Raw genomic sequence first — 22,293 nt, 5'->3', positions numbered from 1 at the left:
ACGATAAAACATGAACTACTTTTTTTGTTTCTTAAGAGATGTGCGTTTCCATTATTTGTTCTTTCTTGTAGCTATTTGCACTTAAAAACACACACACAAAAACGTCTTCACATAAAGTTGTATTTCTGCAAAGACTTGGGTCAAAGACCAGTGTTTAGTTTAACTCTGCGTTTCAGCATAGTCCTGATTATTTTCCAGCCCTGACACACCTGATTCAAATCACTGTGACTCATTATTGGGTTTTCTGTAAAGCTGATGAGATGAATCAGTTGAATGAATCAGGAAAATAAGCAAAACATGTGGGCAGAAGAACTCCATGACCATGACTGGGGATCTTTGGTTCAACTGAAATTGAACACAGACTGACTGCACAGGGCACCTACAAGTGGCCTTCCTTAGTGCCACCTTTAATAGACCAAAAAAACCCAGGACATTTTGAAACTTGGCGGGATGAAGAACTGAAAATCCATTGGGAAAGCTAGGGAATTACAAAGAATGACTGATGGGATTCAAAGAGTTGGTGGCCTCCCAGAGTAGCTTCAACAGCACCCCTCAGGTTTTTCCAAATGCATTTTTTTGTCTGCTCCTTATTCAAAATGACTTGAATAAAGAAATACTCAGAAATGCAATTTTAAGCTTAAATTTCTCAAAATATGTTCTCCATCAAGAGAAGAATGCCACAAGAACACGTTAAAAACACAATTTTCATCAAAATGTGTCTGTTTTACTGTTAGGAAACAATGCAGCTAAATGTTGCATTAAATTGGACTAAATATTGGGACTCCAACCAATCATTAACCTATGCAATAAAGTATAAGTTCTGAAACTGAAACAACCAAATTAAAGTGTAAATATTTTTTTTAAACTTCAAAATCAACTACAACTAATTCGTTGGATTTATGGTTGGGTCCTCCGTGCATCTGAACTCATCAAAATTCCTGAAAAACAGTGTCAAGTAAATTGCAGGATTTTCTCTGCAGAAAAATTACCTGTTGCATATATTTGAATATGTAGGATACCCTCATCCCCTCCGACATGGTGGTGGAGGGGTCAAATATGTTCCCTTCGTCAACTGTACAGGCATGCAGGATACTCAGAACTACACTGACTGTAGACTTTCTGAACGATCTGCATCACTTCTGAACTCTTGAGCATAACAAGGATGAAGCAGTTGATTATAATAATAACCATTTGTCCAAACTCTTCAGAGTTGAGATCCCCCATTCACAAATTCTTTAAAGCCTCATTGTCATGTTGCTGCAAATATAAATAGGAAATGTTTGTGGTCACACGATGAAAGTCAGCGGGAAACCCTAAAAAAATGTGATGCACACATGCAAGTCTATAAAACGGCTGCAGGCGGCGGCCATAATAAATAAATAAAGGCTTTGTTTTGCTGCAACGTTTATACAGAGCGAGTAATAATATCTACTTTTAATCATCTCGTTAATTGAACTGCAGGGTGTTTTTATTAGTCCAAAGCGCGTGTGATTGAAGCAGCGAACTTACGCGCCTCCAACTCTAAACATCGTGGTTTAGGAGGAGTTTGCGGCTCTTGCAGCTCCTCTCAGACCTTCACCAAAGCGTTCCCATCTACGTGAGAGCGGCAGAGCAACAAGCAAGGGGACCTGCGGACACTTTTTCAGCGTGCAAAGTCCAGTGTCACTTTCTGGGAGATGAGCCAAACCAGCCGCCAGTTATCCTGCAGCAGAAACTGCTCACAGGGGACGAGGGGGAAGGCAGGCGAAGCGGCGGGCGCTCTCACCATGGCGCGGAAAAGCGAAGAAAGTGGAGGATTTTTCACCAAAACGCGCGCAGGAGGCAGACTCGGAGACTCGGAGAGCGGCGGCTACGGATCCGAGCGCGGAAACCCGCAAGTCCGTGACATGGAGACGCACTGCTGTCAGGCGGCTGCAGCTCCCAAGGAGAAGTTGCTGAGCGCTGACTGCCGCGTGGGGGACAGTCGCGCGTTCTCCGCCTGCGCCACCATCTCAGAGACAGCCAGGGAGCTGTGTAAAGCCGTGTCCGTGTCTCTGGGTCTCACCGTGGAGTCCAGTGAGACCAGCAGCGTGGATGCTCATGCTGCGCTCCCCCCGTGTGCGCCAAGCGACCAAATGAGCGCGGAGTGTTTTTACGGCGTCGACTGTCCCGGAGCGCCAGTGGCCGAGTACAGGTGTCCTGACCGAGCACCCCACGAGCACAAATACCAGCTGAAAATGTTCAGGAGTTCTGAGACTCCTTCACCTTACCACCACCCCAGCTCCACGCGGACATCCGCGCAAAACTTCCCACCTTGCGAGGTTGATGACATAACCAGCGCTGCCCACTGCCCCGGCTATGTCCCCCCCGCGTCATCGTCCGACCACCTGGCTCACTTCGGACACACGGCTGCAGGCAGGCCGTATGGGGGGTTTGAGCCCCCCGAAGGAGCGGGGGACGTCGGGGATGGCGCGGAGGAGAAGTCCGACGGGTATGCGCCAGAGCAGTACGGCGTCAGAGTCAAATGCGAGGGCAGCGAGAGCACAGGAGCGCCGTGGGCAAGTAATTACACCTTCAACAAGAGGTACAACACGCAGTTCTGGGGGTCGAGGCACTGCGTGAACTCCCAGGACGCTGGGGCGAACCCCGCGTTCATCTCTAACCCCTATGAGGGCAGCGTCGTGCGTCCGGAACAGTGGTATCCTGGCGGGATGCCCAGGACACCCTATCCCAACTCCAACTACATGAAAAGTGAGGTCGGTGAGTGGCTGGACGTTTCCTACAGCGACGCCGGGTTAGTCCTATCTTTATTATTTCAATTTTTTTATTATTATTTTATATTTGGATTAAAATGTCATCCTTTCTTGTTGGAGCTGCAAGAAACAAAATTTGATCATTTCTTTCCAGCTAAAAAGGTTTATTTTTAAATCTCCTGATCTAATCCGTGCAGATAAATTTAGCTGATTTGTCTCCTAGTTTTTCTTAAGGGAATGACAAAAAAAGACTCAGGCTGCCACTTTGATCAAAGGAAGTTTTGTTTTAAATACGGGCAAAGGAGTCCCAACAGGTCATGTGGTTAATGACAACCACTAAGCAAATAAAGGCCAGGGATGTCTGTTGTTCTCTGCGTGGACAGTTTAAAATAAAGAACAGAAAGAGGGGTAGTATAAATTCTGCTGTTTGATTTCTGTGGAGGGAATGCCTTTTTCTTACAAATCTGCAGGTATCATCAGTCATTTTGCAAGAGACATTTGGTCTCAACCCTTTTCTTACTTTTTGGTATTAATCCAAACCGTTCTTGGACGAACAATAACAAAGTAAAATAAAATCTTGAAATGATTTAATAAATAAGTCATTATTGGTGCTCTTTCACTGATTTCCTCCCAATGAGCCATCGGCGTGTGACCCAGAGTAACCCTGGCTTGGCTCTTGTGTCTGTTTTCAGCTTTGGGGCTGTGGATTGGACTCAGATTAGACCTGAGGAGTGACAGTTGTTTATTTCAGACTAAGGGCATGAACTTTCTGACTTCAGTGTCTCTGATTCAGCATGGTTGAATGTAGTGTGTTCTGTCTCGTTTTCCATGCACAGTTAAAGTTATCCAGATGTGTGAGCACACAAAACAGAAAGCTTAGATATTTATGGGAAATGTGCGTTCTTTACTCTTTTGTCCATTGTGAATTTTTTTTCTCAAATACCTGGAGCTAGTGTGTTTAAATGCAGTATTTCTGACTTATAATAAAGTAATTAATGAAACTCTAAAAAAAATGCACCAAACCATTATTGTGAAAAACTGCAGCAACAGTTTTTTGTTTTGTTTTTTTCATTTAAAACGATCATGTAACTCAGGTACTGAGTTTGGGGTTTTACTAAAAAAAAAGAAGAATTATCTCATTCACAAACTGCTGGTTCACCTGCCAGAAATATCTTGAACATCTGTAGAGTAAATACAACATAAGTGCGTTCCACAAGTGTGGGCCAGATCAGGACTTTTTTTCATCTGTGCATGTCGTAAAGGGAATATCCGTAGGGAGTAGAAACACTGTGAGCGTAAATCACTGCTGGAGATTCATATAACTCAAAGAACTCAGTAATGAAGCAAGTTCTAGGAAAACATTGTTGCACGCACGGTACCTATGATCTGCATCCATTCACGCTCAAATACGCCATTCCTGGCTGTTGACCAGGTGCCCTGGTCAACAGCTCTACACTTGAGGAGACTGCTGAAAGGGGAGGTTGAAGGATGGTGTCAATAACGACTGCTATTTTACGCAGTTTGCTCGAGTTTATATTGGTATATAAAGATGAGATTGGGGTGGTCCAAGCTGCACCACACATGTGAGGTCCACGTGTGATGCACAGATCAAACAGTGGCACAAACTTCTCCCTGATGAGGCCCCAATGTCAACAACAAACAGGAAGTAAATCCAGTTAACTCAAGTTTGGGATCAGGATCACGTCTACAATCAGCTAAACTCTTCTGCATTGTTTTAGGAAAGTCCTCCTCTCTCCATTATCCCTTCTGTCCTCCCTACAAATGGTCGTATCCATTTGTTCTCTCCTCCAACCCATACTCCTTTCTCATTCATTCATTCATTACATTGTTCCCTTTTTTATCAGTTTGTCCATCCATATATAGTCGGTACATTTGTTTTTCTGATCCATTCATTCATCCAATATTTACCTATCCCTTTCTTCTAATACTCAATTCATCCTTTACCCATCCACTCTAATCATCCATTCTCTTCCAGTTGCCTGGAAGCTCTCCTTATCCATTTATATTCCGTATCTCCTATGATTGTGTTTGAGTCCAGTAGAACTAATTCATCAGCATGTGAGGAAACCAAATTTCCTAGTAAACATCTCATTCATCTTTCACAGCATCACATGCATCGTTGTGGTTTCATATTGCTAGTTAAACAACAACAAAAATAAAGGGTAGGAGAAAAGAGTTTAAAAATCACAACTGTAAACTTTGACACTGAAAGTTTTAAGTTCATAAAAGGAGAAAATTTGTTTTAATTATAGGACCCCCCCCCCCTAAAGGATACTTAACTGGAGAAACAAAATTAATTGGGCCACCTCTTTTTATTAGACAGAAGCATCATGCCAAAGTATTTGTCAGTCTTATATTCTGCAAGTTGTCTTATTTAAAAAGATAAAGAGATGTCTATAATGTTCATCATAGAAACACTTGCACTGTGAAAGACAGAATGTCAAACAAATGATCCTGGAAATCACATTGTATGTTTTTTTTAAATATTTTTTTGTAGAATGGTGCAAAAAATAAGTACTTGGTCAATAACAAAAGCTCAATTCATTACTTTGTAATGTAAGCAATCAATCAATCAATCAATCGTTTCCTGTAAGTTTTCACCAAGTTTGGACAGACTGTAGCTGTTATTTTGGTCCATGCTTCCATGCAGATCTTGTCAAGAGCTGTCATGTTTTGTAGCTTTTGTTTGGACTTTTTAACTTACTCTGCAGACGGGATTGTCTGTATACTGAGGTCTGGGGACTGGATAGACACTCCAGAACAGGGATGGGCCGATATATAATCTTTTCCGGCCGATACAATAACTGATATTTCTCCTGCAACTGTGGCCAATATTTGCTGATACCGATACTTAAGTGTCTACAGAAACATGTTTAGATTTCCTTTTTATTTCTGTATTAGAAATGCGCAACTTTTCTTTTACTGGGCAATCACACTGTACTTGACCTTTTTAACATTCAGCAAAAGATCGCATTGGAAAAAGTATCACTTTAAAACTTTCATATAAATATATTTGCAAGCATTCAGACCTATTATTGAATATTGGACATAACTGTAAACCATACCTTTCCAGGGATCTATTAGGAACAACATGTATTTCTATCAAAAACAACATTTACCTAAAAAAAACAGTTAATTACTGACAATGACTGTAAATATAAGCTTACCAATCCATTAGAAACAGGTAAACATTTAAAAAATAAAGAGTTTCTGAAAACAGAAGCATATCGGTCGATTTTTTTTTTAAATATTTGACCGATACAGATAAACTCAAATTATACAAATATTGTCTGATACCGATACTGGGATAGATATATAGTCCATCCCTTATCCAGAACCTTAAAATGCTTTTTATGGCCAGTCCTTTGTTGCCTTTGTAGTGTATTTGCAGAAAATCAGCCCTAGCAAGATGTTTTCACCCTCATGCTTCACCGTGTTCTTGGGATGCAACCGTCCTTTCTTTCCCCGCCAAAAAAGACGAGTGGCGTTTATACCAGAGTTCAATTTTGGTCTCACCTGACTACATGACATTCTCAATCGTCCTCTGGATCATCCAGATGGTCTCTGGAGAACTTTAGACAGATCTGGAAATGTGCTGGTTTAAGTAGGGAGACCTGGAGCTCTGCAGGACTTGAATCCATGCCAACAGCATGTGTTACTATTGTAACTTTTATTACTATTGTGTCAGCTCTCTTCTGGTCAATGACTTGGTCTCACGTGTCATTCGAATTGTAAAGCACAGCAGGAACTTTAGGAGGCGGTATAGCCCTTCCTCAACCGTAGAAGACGAAGACTCGCGTGTCATGCTGCATTCACTCTGCAATCATTGATGTCTACTTCGTGATCATGTTTGCAACGGTTGGTACTTTCGTGTTTTGATCAGATGCCACCTTCGCGTCACTACTAAAGCCGAGTCTCTGATTGTTCACAGTGCTGCGTCGTGATTCAGCGTAAAAATGTTCCACTGGTTGACTGTCATTGCGCAATCAATATGTACGTAGAGCATGCAAACTGACATACTTTTGCAAACTAATTCAGGAAAAATTATTGTAGAATATTTTACTGTTCACTAATTGCAATGCAGTAAAACTTATGTTCATAAAATATTTTTGCTTACTAGGAGGGCGGTAAGAATGGGTGCCCTATCTAGACTACCCCACTTTGGTGGGACACAGCCTGAGTATATGGATGGATGGATGGATGGATGGATGGATGGATGGATGGATGGATAGATAGATGGATAGATAGATAGATAGATAGATAGATAGATAGATAGATAGATAGATAGATAGATAGATAGATAGATAGATAGATAGATAGATAGATAGATAGATAGATAGATAGATAGATAGATAGATAGATAGATAGATAGATAGATAGATAGATAGATAGATAGATAGATAGATAGATAGATAGATAGATAGATAGATAGATAGATAGATAGATTTCTATGGGAAGTTTAGACAATGATTTAGTGCAGTGATCAGGAACCGTATAGCTGGCAAGCCATTTATGGCATTTTTTATGCTAGCATATAGCTTATGTGGGACCTTAATTTTTTTATTTTTTTTATAAGGTGAAATTGAAATTCATGAACTAGACATGTAAAATTTCAATTTGCGAGAATGCACCATACGCCGAGCATCAGCAGTACCATACATGACGCAAAGCTCCAGAGACTGAGTACCAGCACTATCACCTTTTGTAAAAAAGAAGATTGCCCATCACTGTACATTAATAATAATCGTCTAATTGACTACTGAAATAATTGTTAGTGACAGCCCTAGGGGAGATTATCACTGATTTTGTAATTCTTCCATTTTCTATTAATTGCTCCAACAGTGGATCTCTTGTCTGTTGATCCCAGTCTTGGTTAGGTGCATCATTTTATCCCTGATGTCTTTAAACAGTTGTTTGGTCTTGGTCATGGTGAAGAGGTTGGAGTCTGACTGTTCACAGATGTGGACATGTGTTTTTCATATGGATAACCCGTTCAAACAGGTGACATTAATACAGATAACACGTAAATGACATAAGGGCTTCTTAAAGAAGAAATAACAGGTCTGTGCGGGCAGAATTCTTTTTTTGTAGTAGCTAAAAATTTATATTCTGCATCAGAATATAACTAAATTCTTTAATAATAAAGATAATTTTATATAATTTCTTTCATTCTTTTTACATTCTGTGTCTCACAGTTGAGGTGTACCCATGATGAACATTACAGACCTCTCTCATCTATTTAGGTAGGACAACTTGTAGAAGTGGTGACTGACAAATCCTTTTTTGCCCCATTCTAAAACCAACATTCAGTATTAAAGTGCCAGGGTGTGCGTTGAGGGCAAGGCATGACAATGTTTTTAAAATAAGCTCTGTTTCATTAGCTAAAATGGTTCAGTTCAAAACTTTGAAATGCCAAAGACCACTAAAACTACTATAAAACCTCTCACACCTTTTTTTTAAATGAGATTTAAATAAACACTTGTTACTAAACCAGCTTCTACAAATGTAAGCTTCCACATCCCAAATGCAAAACTATACAAAGCACATGCAATAAAACCCAACATCAAAACAAAAGGAAGAGTCTGCCTGTCAGGCAGGTTACTTCACACACAGATAATGCAAGCAGAACGTCTGCAGGTGGCTTGGAAACCAGCTCAGCTCCCACTAAAACCAACCTTATTTTATCCACTGTGTCCTGATCAGAGTCATGAGAGTCTTGTTCTGTCAATATAAGGCGGTGATAGGGTACAAACATGGACACCAGTCTCTGAAATAGATCTTCTCTTTAAAAAAGGGATAATTTTATTTCAAACAAATTTTTAAACAAATAAAATACCAGATTTATTGTTGGTTTTCAAGTAAAAATATACAGATTTTTTTTAAAAATAAAAATGTTACTTTTATCCAGTTTCAATCAATATGCGAATACCTTTAATATCAAAATAAAATACATTTTAGAATTGAATTTGCACCAAAAATGGTGTTAAATGGAAGCAAGTTGAAAATAATAGATACAACAGAAATGAGCTAACTAATTATCATGGTAGGTAGACCCAGAGTTATCTGCAACAAGTGGTTTTGGAACCGCTTAACACTTTCATTGCTAAATTGCAATGTAGGTTACTATGTAATTCAGGGCTACACTTAACTTATCACATTTAATGGAAAAAACACTGAAGAATATCATTTTATATGATTAGCAATAAGTTAAGGACGTAATTACACTGTAAAAAATAGTGTACATTTTACAAAAAAATGACAGAATCACACTGTAAAAAATACATTTTTACTGTTCTTTTTAAGTAGTATTCCTATTTTGTTTTTGCTGTAAATAACAATGTATTTACTCTTAAAAAAATGCAATGCAACACTATAAAATTAGCAGACATACATTCATTTTTACAGCAGAGGTTGCCAGAATTTCACTGTAAAGAAATACAGTAAAAATACATTGCTATTGTTTTATATTACAGCTTATTTGGTGAAAATTACATCATAATTTTACTGTAAGAACATCAAATTTATCCCACTAAAATTGCAATGTCAGTCTATATAATAATAAACACATACATTAATTTTTATGGTAAAAACCTGGAGTTACATATGTGGACAAAATTAACTTATAAATGACCAAAAATGTTTTGGGTTTTCCTAAAAGTCACCAAAAAAAGGAAGTATATTTTGTGTGGCCTATAGGGAAAGTTTAAGCAAAGTATTAATTGATTCATAGCAATTCAATTAAAAAAAAGTAGAAATCAATTCATTAAATTTTGCTGAATTCATTTTTCTTTAAACTCTATTTATTGTGGTTTTCAGATAAAATTAAAAACTCTGTATTATTAGTGTATTTGTCTAATTATGTGAAGAAAAGTTTCAATAACCAAACAAAATTGGTTAAATATAGATTTCTTTGAATCATGCTAAATCAGAATTGGAGTTAAATTGTAAACTTGTGAATCCAAATTGAATCTATTCTATAGCTTATCAGTCTGCTGCTGTCTGTCTGTGTCTGATGCCCCCCTGTAGATAAAACAGCAAAAAGAATCCTTTTCGTGTTTGGAAATTTGGAAAATTTTGGTCTCCCTGAGAAACTGAAGCAGCTGTTGTTGTTCGATAAAGATTAACAACAGTCAATAAAAACAAATCACGAAGGCACTGAAATTGAATTTTCCTGCAAACATATGATTCCTCTTTTGAATAACCATTTGATCTGCTAGATTTAGAAGAAACGGGGTTTGTAGGACATACTTTATGGGGGGAGTCATTTAATAAATCACTCTTGATAATGCAGTGTGCTTGTTAACAAAGTAGCACTATTTTTCCAGGAGAACTTGCAAACACTTCTGAACAATCATGCTAGTGTCCTTTTCGGTTGGGGGAGGGTTGGGATGGGATGTTTGAAGGTCTGCGTCACCCTGGATAATTGCTGGGTTAGAGAGTCTGAAAGCTGAGCGAGACGCAGCAGGTCTTCGAATAAACACGAAAGAAATCTGTTAATTTGCCCTTTTATTGACGAGTTAGGAATAATTTAGTCTCTCCCTAATAATTAGATTGTTTCAAATGGGTGGTTTCATAAATGTGGTTGGTATCTTTATATTTAGACAAGAAGAAGGGCTAGATTATGTATTTAACGTTAACTTTGTCGTCTTTTTCTAGTTTTGGGTAAACCCTTGCAGATCTCGTTCAATCTAAGACAAAAATCTTCCATGTGTTCCGATTAAGCTGCGTGACAGTTTTTATTTCCGCTTTTTTTTGCAGTATTTTGTCCAGATGTCTTTAAGCGTAGTCGAGACACAGAGGAGGATTCATCCTTGTCCGTCTCATGCCAAACCTTATTATCTCCACCGCACGTCACTGAGGCAACGTTATGTCTGTGTCGCTTACTATCTCCCAGTTTCAAGGCTTTAAGCCATCACACTTATCCCACATCTGCCACCCTCCTCCCAACAGCACCGCTTGCATTTAAGGCTGTCCCTCATTTTTGGAAATCATTGCACTCTGCCCTTCTTAAATGCTTCACCGTACAGACAGTGGTGATCTTTACAGCTTTCGTGTGAAGTTTTGTTCCATAAGACACAGTCACTCCGAATCTACAAAAACAGTGAAATCAAATCAGCCTGTTGATTTCCAGTTAAAATAACCATAGCATTGAAACCCTTTTATGACAGGCAGGTCTTGTTCATGGTTCTCGTGTTCTTCATGTGTTTGACAGCAGGTTCGAGGCTGGCAGAGAGCACATGTTTCCCATGGAGTTCTTCTTCCCCCCTCAAAGGACGTGTCTGATCTGTTCAGATGAGGCGTCTGGCTGCCATTACGGCGCCCTAACTTGTGGAAGTTGCAAGGTCTTCTTCAAAAGAGCCGCTGAAGGTAACGAGGTCCTGGTCTCTACTGGATTTTTAACTCCACCCCATCACGTCATTTTAATTTGCTTTTAATCAAATCCAGTGATCTGTTTTTAGTTTTGCTTGTATGTAACACCTTTCAGTAAGAGGCTATTGTTCCATCTGTTTCTTACACAGGCAAACAAAAATACCTGTGTGCGAGCAAGAACGACTGCACGATCGACAAGCTCAGGAGGAAGAACTGCCCCTCCTGTCGACTAAAGAAGTGTTTCGAAGCTGGAATGACTCTCGGAGGTGAGATGAATTTACATTTGCAAACCTTCGTCTTTAGTCATTGCTGAAATGAAATGTAGGTCATTGCTGAGAGAAATGTAGGAGCATGAATAGTGAAAAATCCCCAGGATTGAGGCTTCAAACCTTCCAATGCATCACACTGCCCATGAAGTTGGATGTATGAAAGTACATAAGCTTTAATTCAAAGCTTTTTTTTTTTACATCCATCAGGTGAGAAGGCACAATCCTAATATTGCAAATGTTTAAACTCCACGCCAAAGTTGATGACGTTTGCTGTAGAGAAAAAAAAAGTTGCAGAATTGAGCATCAAACAGTGAGCAAGTGTTTGACCATGAAAGGCTTTCCTGTTTTTTTACATGTTACTAACAAGCTTGGGAGTTACAGGTATTGTGAAATGTGAATACGGTAGCGTTTCTAATGTGGATGAAGTGTAGCATGCTACAAACAAGTTCTAGACTTACTGTGAACACAGTTAATGTCTGACTTACAGACTTATCTCTGACTCTTTTGACTCACTTGATGTGCCTTATAATCCGGTACATCTTATGTATGACATTAGTTTTGAAACTATACCACTCACTGACGGTGCGATTTATAATCCGGTGTCCGCTATGGAGTAGAAAAAAGGGTACTGTTGTAAACCAAAAAAAAAAATTTAATTAAACATCACATGCAAATTATTCCCTTTTTTTTTTTTTACAATTTAACAGCAACTTTAAAGCAAGTTAGGTAGATCTCAATGTTTCTAGCACAGTTTTAATTAAAAAAAAGGAAGGACGCTGTGGTTTCTTTCAGTACAACACATGGCTGCTACTAAATTAAGGAAATCCATTGTTAAATATTTTATGACATTTTTTTGTACTGCAAGCCTCCCAAGAAACTCGTTTAGCTAATTTATTGTTGTTGTTTTTTTTTACCCAATTGGCTTTTTGCCAGATAACATAGAGCCAAGCTTAAAAAATAACACACTCCACAACAAATTTGCCATTTTATTTGAAACGTTATTCTTTCATGCCACTGAGGCCTCTTTTTTTTTAACTTTTGACAGCCAATCACAGACAGTGTTTAATCCAACCGCAAAAGTATTGCTGCATACCTGTTGGCTCGCTGCACAGTTTTGCTTATTGAGCAACATGTTTGGTATGACTAATAGTTTTGTTTGCTTCAAGGAAGATACATATAAATTACAATGACGGTGAATATGCCAAAATTAGCTTACGGGCCATTAGACTGCACTGGACAAATTTTTATTAAAAAAATATGAAATTAAGTTTTAAGGGTATTAAGTAAAACTATAAAAAGAGTCAAATTTCATACTCACGAATATTTGAATATTTTGCAATAGGTGACATGTTCCAAAATATGGAAAGTTAAAGCATCAAAACCACAACATGTGACAGAAACCTATAAATATCTCAGCAGGTGGTGCCATGATGGCTTTAGTTATGAGCTGTCCTCTCAGCTGTTACTTAAAGTCACTTAATTCTCTTAAATTCCTGATACTAGTGAGAAATCGAAAGCAGCTGAAATAGGAAAGGCAGTTTGATCAAACAAACGTAATAATAAAGCAGTGAAATTTCTTACTATTCAGCTGTTTTAAACGGTTGATCGAAGGGAAGGAGACTTTAAACTGTAAATTTCTCCAGAAACCAGACGGAAGATGAATTTATTTGGTCGTGAGTTCACAGCTGAGTCACCTGTGTTGCTGTAATATTCTCCACTTGTGTTGACATCTGCTGTCGGATGTGTTTGAAATTTAAAGAGTTCAATTAAATCTGATGACAGATCTTTTATTCAAATGGAAAGATTGCAATCTGCAACATATTTGTAGTCAGTCGCAACATGCAGCCTCAACACATCTTTAATTAAAGTGGGGGAAGAGCCCTGCCGCTGTGTTAGATGTTTTTACCTGTCTGTGAGTGTGTTGCCAAGCTGTGATGTGAAACCCAGACTTTTCCGCCATTTACTATAATTCTGCTCACTAAACCACAGTATTGTCTGCATACATTTAGGTAAAAACACATGAAGGCTGATTGATAAGGAGAGTTAACAAAAAAGAACCTATGGACCCATTGATAGAAATAGATTCGATCCCAGACATGTTAATAATAATCGACCAGATATGGTTTAACATATTTTCTGAGCATTTAAAGTCCCACTCCAATCATCTTTTGACCTATTTTAAAAGCGTTCCCAGTGGTCTTTTAATTATAACCATTAGGCAAAATAATAATTAAAAAACTGACTTTTTTTAGGATGTAGTTTCTGCAGAGTGGAAGGATTTCATTATAAATTCACCTCTGAGTTGTGGGTGGGACTGGTGGCGCAGAGTAACCTCACCCCATAATTTCCTGCACATTTCAAAGCAGGGAGTTTGTTTCACAAATAAGCTCTTCCACGGCATGTTTTTCATCTGCTCCTGATTCACAACGGTTTGAATATATCCTCACTCATCAGATGGAAAATGCCACAAGAACATGTTAAAAACACTAAAAACTGCATTTTCAAAGGAAAAAAAAAAGGAATCATTTAATGATTATGTTTAAATGCACACATCTTTTCTTTTATGAAAAAGAAATTTAAATTAATTGTGTTTACATCTGTAATACTAGATCTTCCTGAGAATATTCTGCATTATAAATGATACGCACAGTGGTTACCTTGGTTAAAATCCCGACTGGGACCTTCACGTGAGGAGTTTGCATGTTCTTCCTGTGCATGCGTGAGTTTTCTCCAGGGACTCAGGCTTCCTACTAGAGTCCAAAAACTTGCTTCATAGGTTGACTGATTACTCTAAAATTGCCCCTAGGTATGACTGTGAGTGTGTATGGGTGTGTGATTGTATGACCCTGCATAAGACTGGAAAATTGTTCATGGTTTTACTTCGCCTTCGCCCAACATTAGCCAGGTTAGGCTCTTGTAGCCCAGTGACCCCAAAAGGGATAAAGCGGGTTAAGAAAATGGATGGATGGATTTCTGTCTTATTATAACCTAAACAATTATATTTTGAAACAGCTTAGGTCCTATCTTAAAGTAAATTATCCTAAGAAATGAATCCAGATCACCCCGATGAGTTTAAATAAAGTAAACAAAGTTAAGACATACAGACAGGAAACACCATATAATTCAGAAAACATAGTCACCCAATAGAATGAGCCATAAAATGATCAAGAAACTGTTGTTATTGGATGTTAAATACTAAAATACTGAAAGAGAATTACTACCTTTTTTATCCCAACAATTCAAGAGAATGACTAAATAAAAATAGTATACTAAGTTTGCAGTATCTTACTTTCGGAAAGGAGGTTGTTTTGAATCAGTTCTGAATTTTGGTTTGTATGTAAAAAGTCAAACTCCTTCAAGTTAAAAACAATGCATCATGAACATCGTCTCAATGCATCATTCCGCTGATGTTTTTCAGTGAAGAAACAGCCCGAGACCCAAGGTGAATCATTGTTTCTGCAGCAAAACTGCATGTTGTTTACACAGTAAAAGCTTAGGGATAAAAGCGGTTGATTCATCTGTTTTGTTACTCTGCAGTTTTTGGTACCGTAAGTAAAATGATGTGTACTAAAACTTGATTCCAACCTGAATTGTAAAGTCAACACAACTATTCTTTTGTTTGGTTTCACTGCCAAATGTTTACATCTAATAAAGTCTGATTGGAGACGGTTTGATATTCCAACATTTTAGATTTGTCAACACCACATGGCACAAAAACATTTCTCTTGTGCATACGTACAGAGTTTTATACTATAAATACATACAGTCAATATGCATGTAATATATAATAACAGCAGTGCGACTTCATACTAAACCAACAAAGTACACAGCAGAGAAATGGAAGTCCTAAAAGTGAAACTATTAATGGTTTCCCAAGACCAAAGTACTTTATTCTCTGTACACTGCACATCTTAGCTGGTTCTCTTCAATTGCAGCATCATCACAATAGGGGATGTTACTGATAATCAAGCCCCTGACTGAGCTGCCATGCAATTTAGACCTCTTCCATTCACTTCTCCTTACTGTCACCCAGACCTACTCGTCATATTAGGCTGAAAGATTGACATGTAGTGGACTAATTTTAGTCTTGTGTTCAATTTTCACTCTCTTCCATTTTCTCATTCTGTTAACGGTGAAAATTGTGCTGGAAGCACAAAGCTGACATGAGACACGTGAATTAAAGCTGCAGACAGGTTGGTAATTTCGCCACCAGTCAGTGACAAACCCATGGAGGGAAAATGTGATCTAATGCTGTGATTGTAGTAAAAAGGCTCATCTTTTCAAGTTGTGGCTAAAAAGTTCTTTTCACTTATGTTCTCATCATGGACTTGTAATTCACTCCCAGCATTTCCCAGGGAAATTTATGGCAATGACTCGTGGGAGTGATTGTAGAAAATGATTATGTATTTGACCAGATTTTTCAGAATTAAATTTTTTTTTCATAGCACTGGCAGAAAATGAAAGCTGCAATTTACTAATTGCTTTTTGAATAGTATTCAGCAAAATTACAACACCTATTTGCCTGGTGTGTCTAGAAAATTTTAGAATTTATAGTCAACATATGCCATTTTCTCTTTTACTTTTATTTGTGAAGTTGACGCCTTTGCGTTAGACTTTGTTTTTATCTTTTTAACATAAAAACAAACCTTTTAATTGCAGTTTTGCTTCATTTTAGATCCATAGTATGTCTCAGTAGTAATTACATTCCCATATAAAAGCAGGATGGAGTCTAAAAAAACCATCACAGTGGTTTTATTTTTGCAAAAACCTAAAGTAAGCTGATTATCCATCTGTTTTTCCTTTCTTACTAACGGGGAGATACATTTTAGACTGGTTTATGTAAAAAAAAAAAAAAAGCCTAAAGTCTGCAATTTTAATAGCTCTCTAACTTTACATCAGGCACTTTTTATTGTTTCACAACCACCATGTTGGGGTTAAACCTTTTTGTTTAACGATTGACATTAACAAAAGTTTTCCGTCTGTGTGTCGTTAAAGGAAAATCTGTCCTTCGAGTGTCGGCTGGTCTGCCAGCTTTTGAGTCACCGTTCAGCTTTCATCCAAAACAATCAAAATCCATTTGACATCCAATAATGATACATACTCACTTTATCCCGTTTATTGACATTGACATGTTGAAACCGTAATAATTCCACTCTCTTTGAGGGTAACTCCTTCAACCTTTGCTGGGGATCACACGTGAAATCACAAAAGGGTTTTCCTTCAGCAGGTCTTAGACAGTTTTGCCCAGAGGGATGATTTAATCCAGTCAAGCGAGAGCTTCTTTAATCATCTAATTAAAAACAACATGTAGGTACTAGATATATTAGTCAGAAAAAGTAGCCACTTTAAGGCAAAAGTAGACCCTTTAGTGAAATTTTATTGATATTTCACGTGTAGTGAAGGTGAGGTAATAATTAATTGCAGTTGAGTCTGACACGTGGATAGTTCATTGAAATAGTTTATTGAAATGCGATTTTGATGCCAGCTCATTACTGAAAATAAACCAAAAAAAGGTGTGGAATCTTCTTTTTTTTCTTTCATCACATAAAGATTTTCATTACATTGGCGTGCTGTGGTACTTTTCTGGCTAAGACTCAAAGGTGACTCCAGTTTCTGTTTTGTGTTAATATGTGTTTGCTTACTTTATCTGAGTTTGTCCAAATGAATGTTTCAACCTTTTTTTCTGAGTTTATTTTAAGTGGTTTTAATTGAATTTTTACTGCTTTTCCTGTTTGTTTGAGAAATTAACAAGGATATTTATGTTAACTTGTTTCAGTTATTTTTTTTTGGGGGGGGGGGGGTGATGAACTGTCAGTCTTCTAAACTGTAGGCCTTTCTGTTTTTTTTGTGGGTCTGAACACACACCAAAAAAAAAAAAAAACATTTTTTTGGAGTATCTCACTACGTATCAAAGTCTTCATAAAATCCATACTAATAATAATTTTTTTAGGCATCATCGCACCTAGAAATAAGAAAAAGTTCTCAAGAATAAAAAATGCTAGATTGCCTCTTATCTTTTTCCTTTTAATGTACCTATATTATGCAATGTTGAGCCTTTCAGAGTAATCTATATCCATAGATATGATAATATATTGTTTTTGGCATGCTTAAGTACAGTTTGTTTATGAAATATGAGTTATTTTCACAGCTCATTTTCCTACCTAGAAGTAGGACGACACAAGCTCTGAGGCGCCCGCTTTCGTTCCTTGTGGGTAGCCCCCATTTCATGACGTCAACCTAGAGTCTGCCTCAGCAGCGTGTCTGCATCTCGTCCACAAAAACAAACAACATCCACATTTTTGCAAATATGGATTTTTATATCATGCATATTAAAGGAAAGCATTTAGGCGATCACCGCTAGCTCTGAGAAGAAAGTGTTTGTGTGTCAGCGCAGACTCTTCCTGGAAGGGGCTGTTCCACACTTGTCACAAAGTGAGAAATACTCAGAAATGCATGAATGGATCAAAATACAGCTTTGGGGTTGTTTTTGTGAGGAATTAACATTATAGTAGACTTAAAAGCTCAATAGAATTGATTTTGCATGATATAGGCCATTTAAAAATGACTGAATATATAATATTAATTAAATTATGTTTGCTGCATTTTTAAGCATTACCTTGAAAGATTAGAAAATCAAATTCTTAAATCTGTCAGGTTTGTGGGTAATCTATTCCCACCAAATATTCCACAAAACAATGTAGACTAGTTAGAGCTTAGTTCTCCAAGAAACGTAAAAAACATTTTGTGCAAACGGAAACCTTTCTCGTATCGTCCAGATCTCTTTTTTTTTTTTTTGCTCCTAATGGCTTTCTTTTGGTTTCACTGGTGTAATCCTTGTAAAAAGCTTTACGCCAACCATCTCAAAGTGTTATATAAAAGATCATTAGACAGAGCTCGGACAATAAAACCTGAATTAGGTCAGAATGAAAAATGTGTCAAACGTTTGGCTCTGCTCAAATCGTGGCATGATGGGTGCAGTTAAGTTATGACAAAAGAGGATAATGAGTTCAGGGCAGGAGCCAAAGTCCATTAAAGCACACAAGAAGAGGGAAGTCGCATTTGAGTCAAATTGTTACACAAAAGCTGGTAGGCAGGTCAGAAGGTTACTCAGGTAACAAAAAAAACAACCTGAAAATAACTTTTTGTTAAAAAGCACATCAAGTCAAGGAATTTCCTTAATGATCGTAGGAATAACGACGAACAGAACATTGCTGTAAAGCCAAAAGACTCGAGCCAAAATCAGCGGATGAAGGAGGACGATGTGTGGGAGAAAAGCGTGTTTTTTGATGCTCCTCTGTTAGTTGCCAGGTCGAGTCCAGTTGATTGCTGGTGTTGCGGGGTGGGATGGGGTCCCCGCAGCGGGATTCGGGGTCTAAGGACTGTCATCACACCTTTTGTTCTCCTTGTGGTGCCAGTCTCACCGCAGACTTACAAAACGTGTTTTTACTCAGCAGTGTTTACCAAGAACAAAGAACCTGAGGCAGACATGTGTGTTCCTGCAGTTTAAGGGAGATCTGCAAGAGACAGATGAGGGGACGGCCATCTGAAGAGAAAGAGGAAGTTAAGTCCTGAAAGAGCTGTGGTTTTGATCACCACTGTGGGTGGCTTTAACCTGAATTTACCTTCAGAGTGTCCCAAATCAAAGCATTTGCCCCTCCAACTGTTCAGTTTTAATTGATTCTTTTAACTCTGTTGATAAAGCAATTGACAGTTTTCATGTGTAGAGGTTTTGACTTGGTCTGGCATAAAAATCTGCGGTGCAGTTTGACAGCAGAGCTGCATGTGCACCGGCAACACTTTCCCGCAACTGAAAGGCAGCCATCATTAACTGACTTGTGCATTTCCTGTCGTGTCATGTCAGAATGACTGCTGTGAAGAAGCTTCATTGTGTTCAAATGCCCTGAAAAGCTGGTTGACCTCGTAGATACCAGTTTAGACTTTGTAATTGTCAAATAGACCATACTCTGGTAATTTGCCTCCTCAGTCGCTCCTCTCTTGCCCTTATTGTTCCACAGTTCTTAATTTTCTACCCTTGAATCCCATTAAGACATGTTATCAAGAAACATTTACTGTAAAATAGTTTTTTACTTTGTTTAAATGTGAACTTTATTTACTTATTTATTAGGTGGAGCAAAAAGTTTTGGAGATCAGAGGCCATAATTTTTGCATTTTTATTCAAAGTATTTCATAAAAATCTGATTAATTTAGTATGTGTCATAACCTCTACAACCAAATTTATAAACAAATGTGTAACATGTGAATGCAGATCCAGGTTACAAACGCCAGTTTTCCTGGAAATGTAAACTGGATCTTTGTCCAACAGTCAGTCAGGTCTCCCTTCTTTAAAAAGGGGGACCGGAGGGTGTGTTCCAACTACAGGAAGGAATTACACTCCTTAGCCTCCCTGGGAAAGTCTATGCCAGGGTACTGGAGAGGAGAGTCCGTCCGACAGTCGAACCTCGGATTCAGGAACAACAGTGCGGTTTCCATCCTGGTCGTGGAACAGGGGACCAGCTCTACACCCTATCTAGGGTACTGGAGGGATTGTGGGAGTTCGCTTACCCAGTCCAAATGTGTTTTGTGGATTTGGAGAAGGCGTTCGACCGCGTCCCCCGTGGTATCCTGTGGGGGTTGCTCTGGGAGTATGGGGTCCGGGGAGCCTTACTGAGGGCTGTCCGTTCTCTGTATGACCGGAGTAGGAGCTTGGTTCGCATAGCCGACAGTAAGTCAGCCCTGCCGGAGTCCACGTTGGACTCCGGCAGGGCTGCCCTTTATCACCGGTTCTGTTCATATTTTTTATGGACAGAATTTCTAGGTGCAGCCAGGGGCTGGAGGGGGTCTGGTTTGGGGACCACAGGATTTCCTCCCTGCTTTTTGCAGATGATGTTGTCCTGTTGGCTTCATCGAGCCAGGACCTCCAGCGTGCATTGGGGTGGTTTGCGGCCGAGTGTGAAGTGGCTGGGATGAGGGTCAGCACCGCTAAATCTGAGGCCATGGTTCTCGACCGGAGAAAGGTAGTCTGCCATCTCTCGGTGGGTGGAGTCTCCCTGCCCCAGGTGGAGGAGTTTTAAAAACCTTGGGGTCTTGTTCACGAGTGAGGGAAGACCAGAGCGTGAGATTGACAGGCTGATTGGAGCGGCATCCGTAGGTCTGCGTTCGCTGTATCGGTCCGTTGTGGTGAAGAGAGAGCTGAGCCAAAAAACAAAGCTCTCAATTTACCGGTCGATCTTCGTTCCAATACTCACCTATAGTCATGAGCTATGGGTCATGACCGAAAGAACGAGATCCCGAATACAAGCGGCTGAAATGAGCTTCCTCCGTAGGGTGGCGGGGCGTTCCCTTAGAGATAGGGTGAGTTCGGAGTAGAACCGCTTCTCCTCCACATTGAAAGGAGCCAGTTGAGGTGGCTCGGGCATCTAGTCCGGATGCCTCCTGGACGCCTCCCTGGAGAGGTGTTCCGGGCATGTCCCACTGGGCGGAGGCCCAGGGAAGACCCAGGACACGCTGGCTGGCCTGGGAACGCCTCAGGGTCCCCCCAGAGGAGCTTGAGGAAGTGGCTGGGGCGAGGGAAGTCTGGACATCTCTGCTTAGTTTGCTGCCCCCGCGACCCGGTCCTGGATAAGCGGAGGAAGATGGATGGAAGGATGGATTCTTTTTTTTTTTTTAGGGATTTTTAGTTTATTTGTAAAGCAAATTATCATCACCTTTAAGTTTATATAAACCACAAATTGTTATAAAATATGAGATACTTTATAACCTGATCATTGTGACAAAATGATATATTTATGAATTTTTCTTTTTTGTACTTTGTTTCTTCACTTCTCTGACTGCATAATTTAATTGATGCTCAGATTTTCTCAAATTAAGACAATATTGTATATTCGCCCAGTTTTACATTTTATCAGATTAGCAATACGGATCCTTTATACGGATCGTTTTTTCAGATCTCTGTCTAAATGCTCAGTTGCGATAAGGCATTGAGATGAGAATCAGTACCTCCAAGTCCAAGGCCATGGAGAAGGCAATGTGCCCTCCCTAAGAATGGGTCACTCCCCCAAATGGGGGAGTATATGAAGAATGGAAGTTGACGGTTTGGATTAGTGCTACGTTTGCAGTTATGCAGGCATTGTATGAGTCTGTTGTAGCGTGAAGGAGCTCAGTCTGAACTCAAGACTCTCGATTTACTGCAGTAATCTATGCACCCACTCTCCACTGAAGTTGTAAGCTGTTGTAAGAGATTGAGAGAACAAGATAACCTAAAATGAATGAATGAAATAGCCTCAACAGCTCAGAAATCTTTAAGAAAACTAGAAAGAGTCACTTCTTTACCAAAAGAACCTTACATTGTGGAGGTGGTGCTTTCCTGGTGAGTTTAGGTCAATAGACACCTACCTTTACTATTTTAGATAATCAAAAGTAAATTTTAATTTTTTCAAAATTTGCAAAATTCCCAAAACATTAACTTATTGTTTAAAAAAAAAACATTTGCACAACAAATTATTTTTCTCCTAAGGGTCATAAACAGCTGGATGAATAATTTCTTCACTAATCCATCAGGTTTTAGTCCAAAGCCATCTACAGTTGCATTTTACTGAGACATTAAAAACCAAAATCTATATATTTTTGAAGCTGCTTTTAGTTTAAGTTTTATCGACTTTGGCAAACAGTGACTTTTTAGTGTTTATTTAATATTTTCCAGTGTTTCTGGTGTTATCTAATGGATTTGGAAATGGTTTATTCCAAGCAATCAAAGCAAAAATAATACAAACAAGACAAACAAGAGAAATATATATCCTTATAGAGATATATCAAACCTAGGATAAGTAGTCACAAAATTGATTGGAAAATACACATACGTCCACATACACATACACAAAGCAAGCTTTTAAAAATCTTTCACT

The 22,293-nt window shown here is 38.8% G+C and overlaps 1 protein-coding gene across 1 annotated transcript in view; it reads left to right on the top strand.

The window, feature by feature from the left end:
* Nucleotides 1–1,493: 1,493 nt before the first annotated feature.
* The window catches only part of ar (androgen receptor), a gene marked incomplete at its 5' end in the record, with an annotated part of 30,559 nt that continues 9,759 nt past the window's right edge, over nt 1,494–22,293 (top strand). The window contains 3 exon segments of the mRNA NM_001104681.1: nt 1,494–2,773; nt 10,966–11,120; nt 11,273–11,389. Of these exon segments, the coding sequence (NP_001098151.1) occupies nt 1,677–2,773; nt 10,966–11,120; nt 11,273–11,389 (1,369 nt within the window).

This window comes from Oryzias latipes, chromosome 14 (genome assembly GCF_053564925.1).
Source record: "Oryzias latipes strain Hd-rR chromosome 14, Olatipes_Hd-rR_3.1".
Taxonomy (NCBI): domain Eukaryota; kingdom Metazoa; phylum Chordata; class Actinopteri; order Beloniformes; family Adrianichthyidae; genus Oryzias; species Oryzias latipes.
This window is presented reverse-complemented; position numbering and strand designations above follow the sequence as displayed.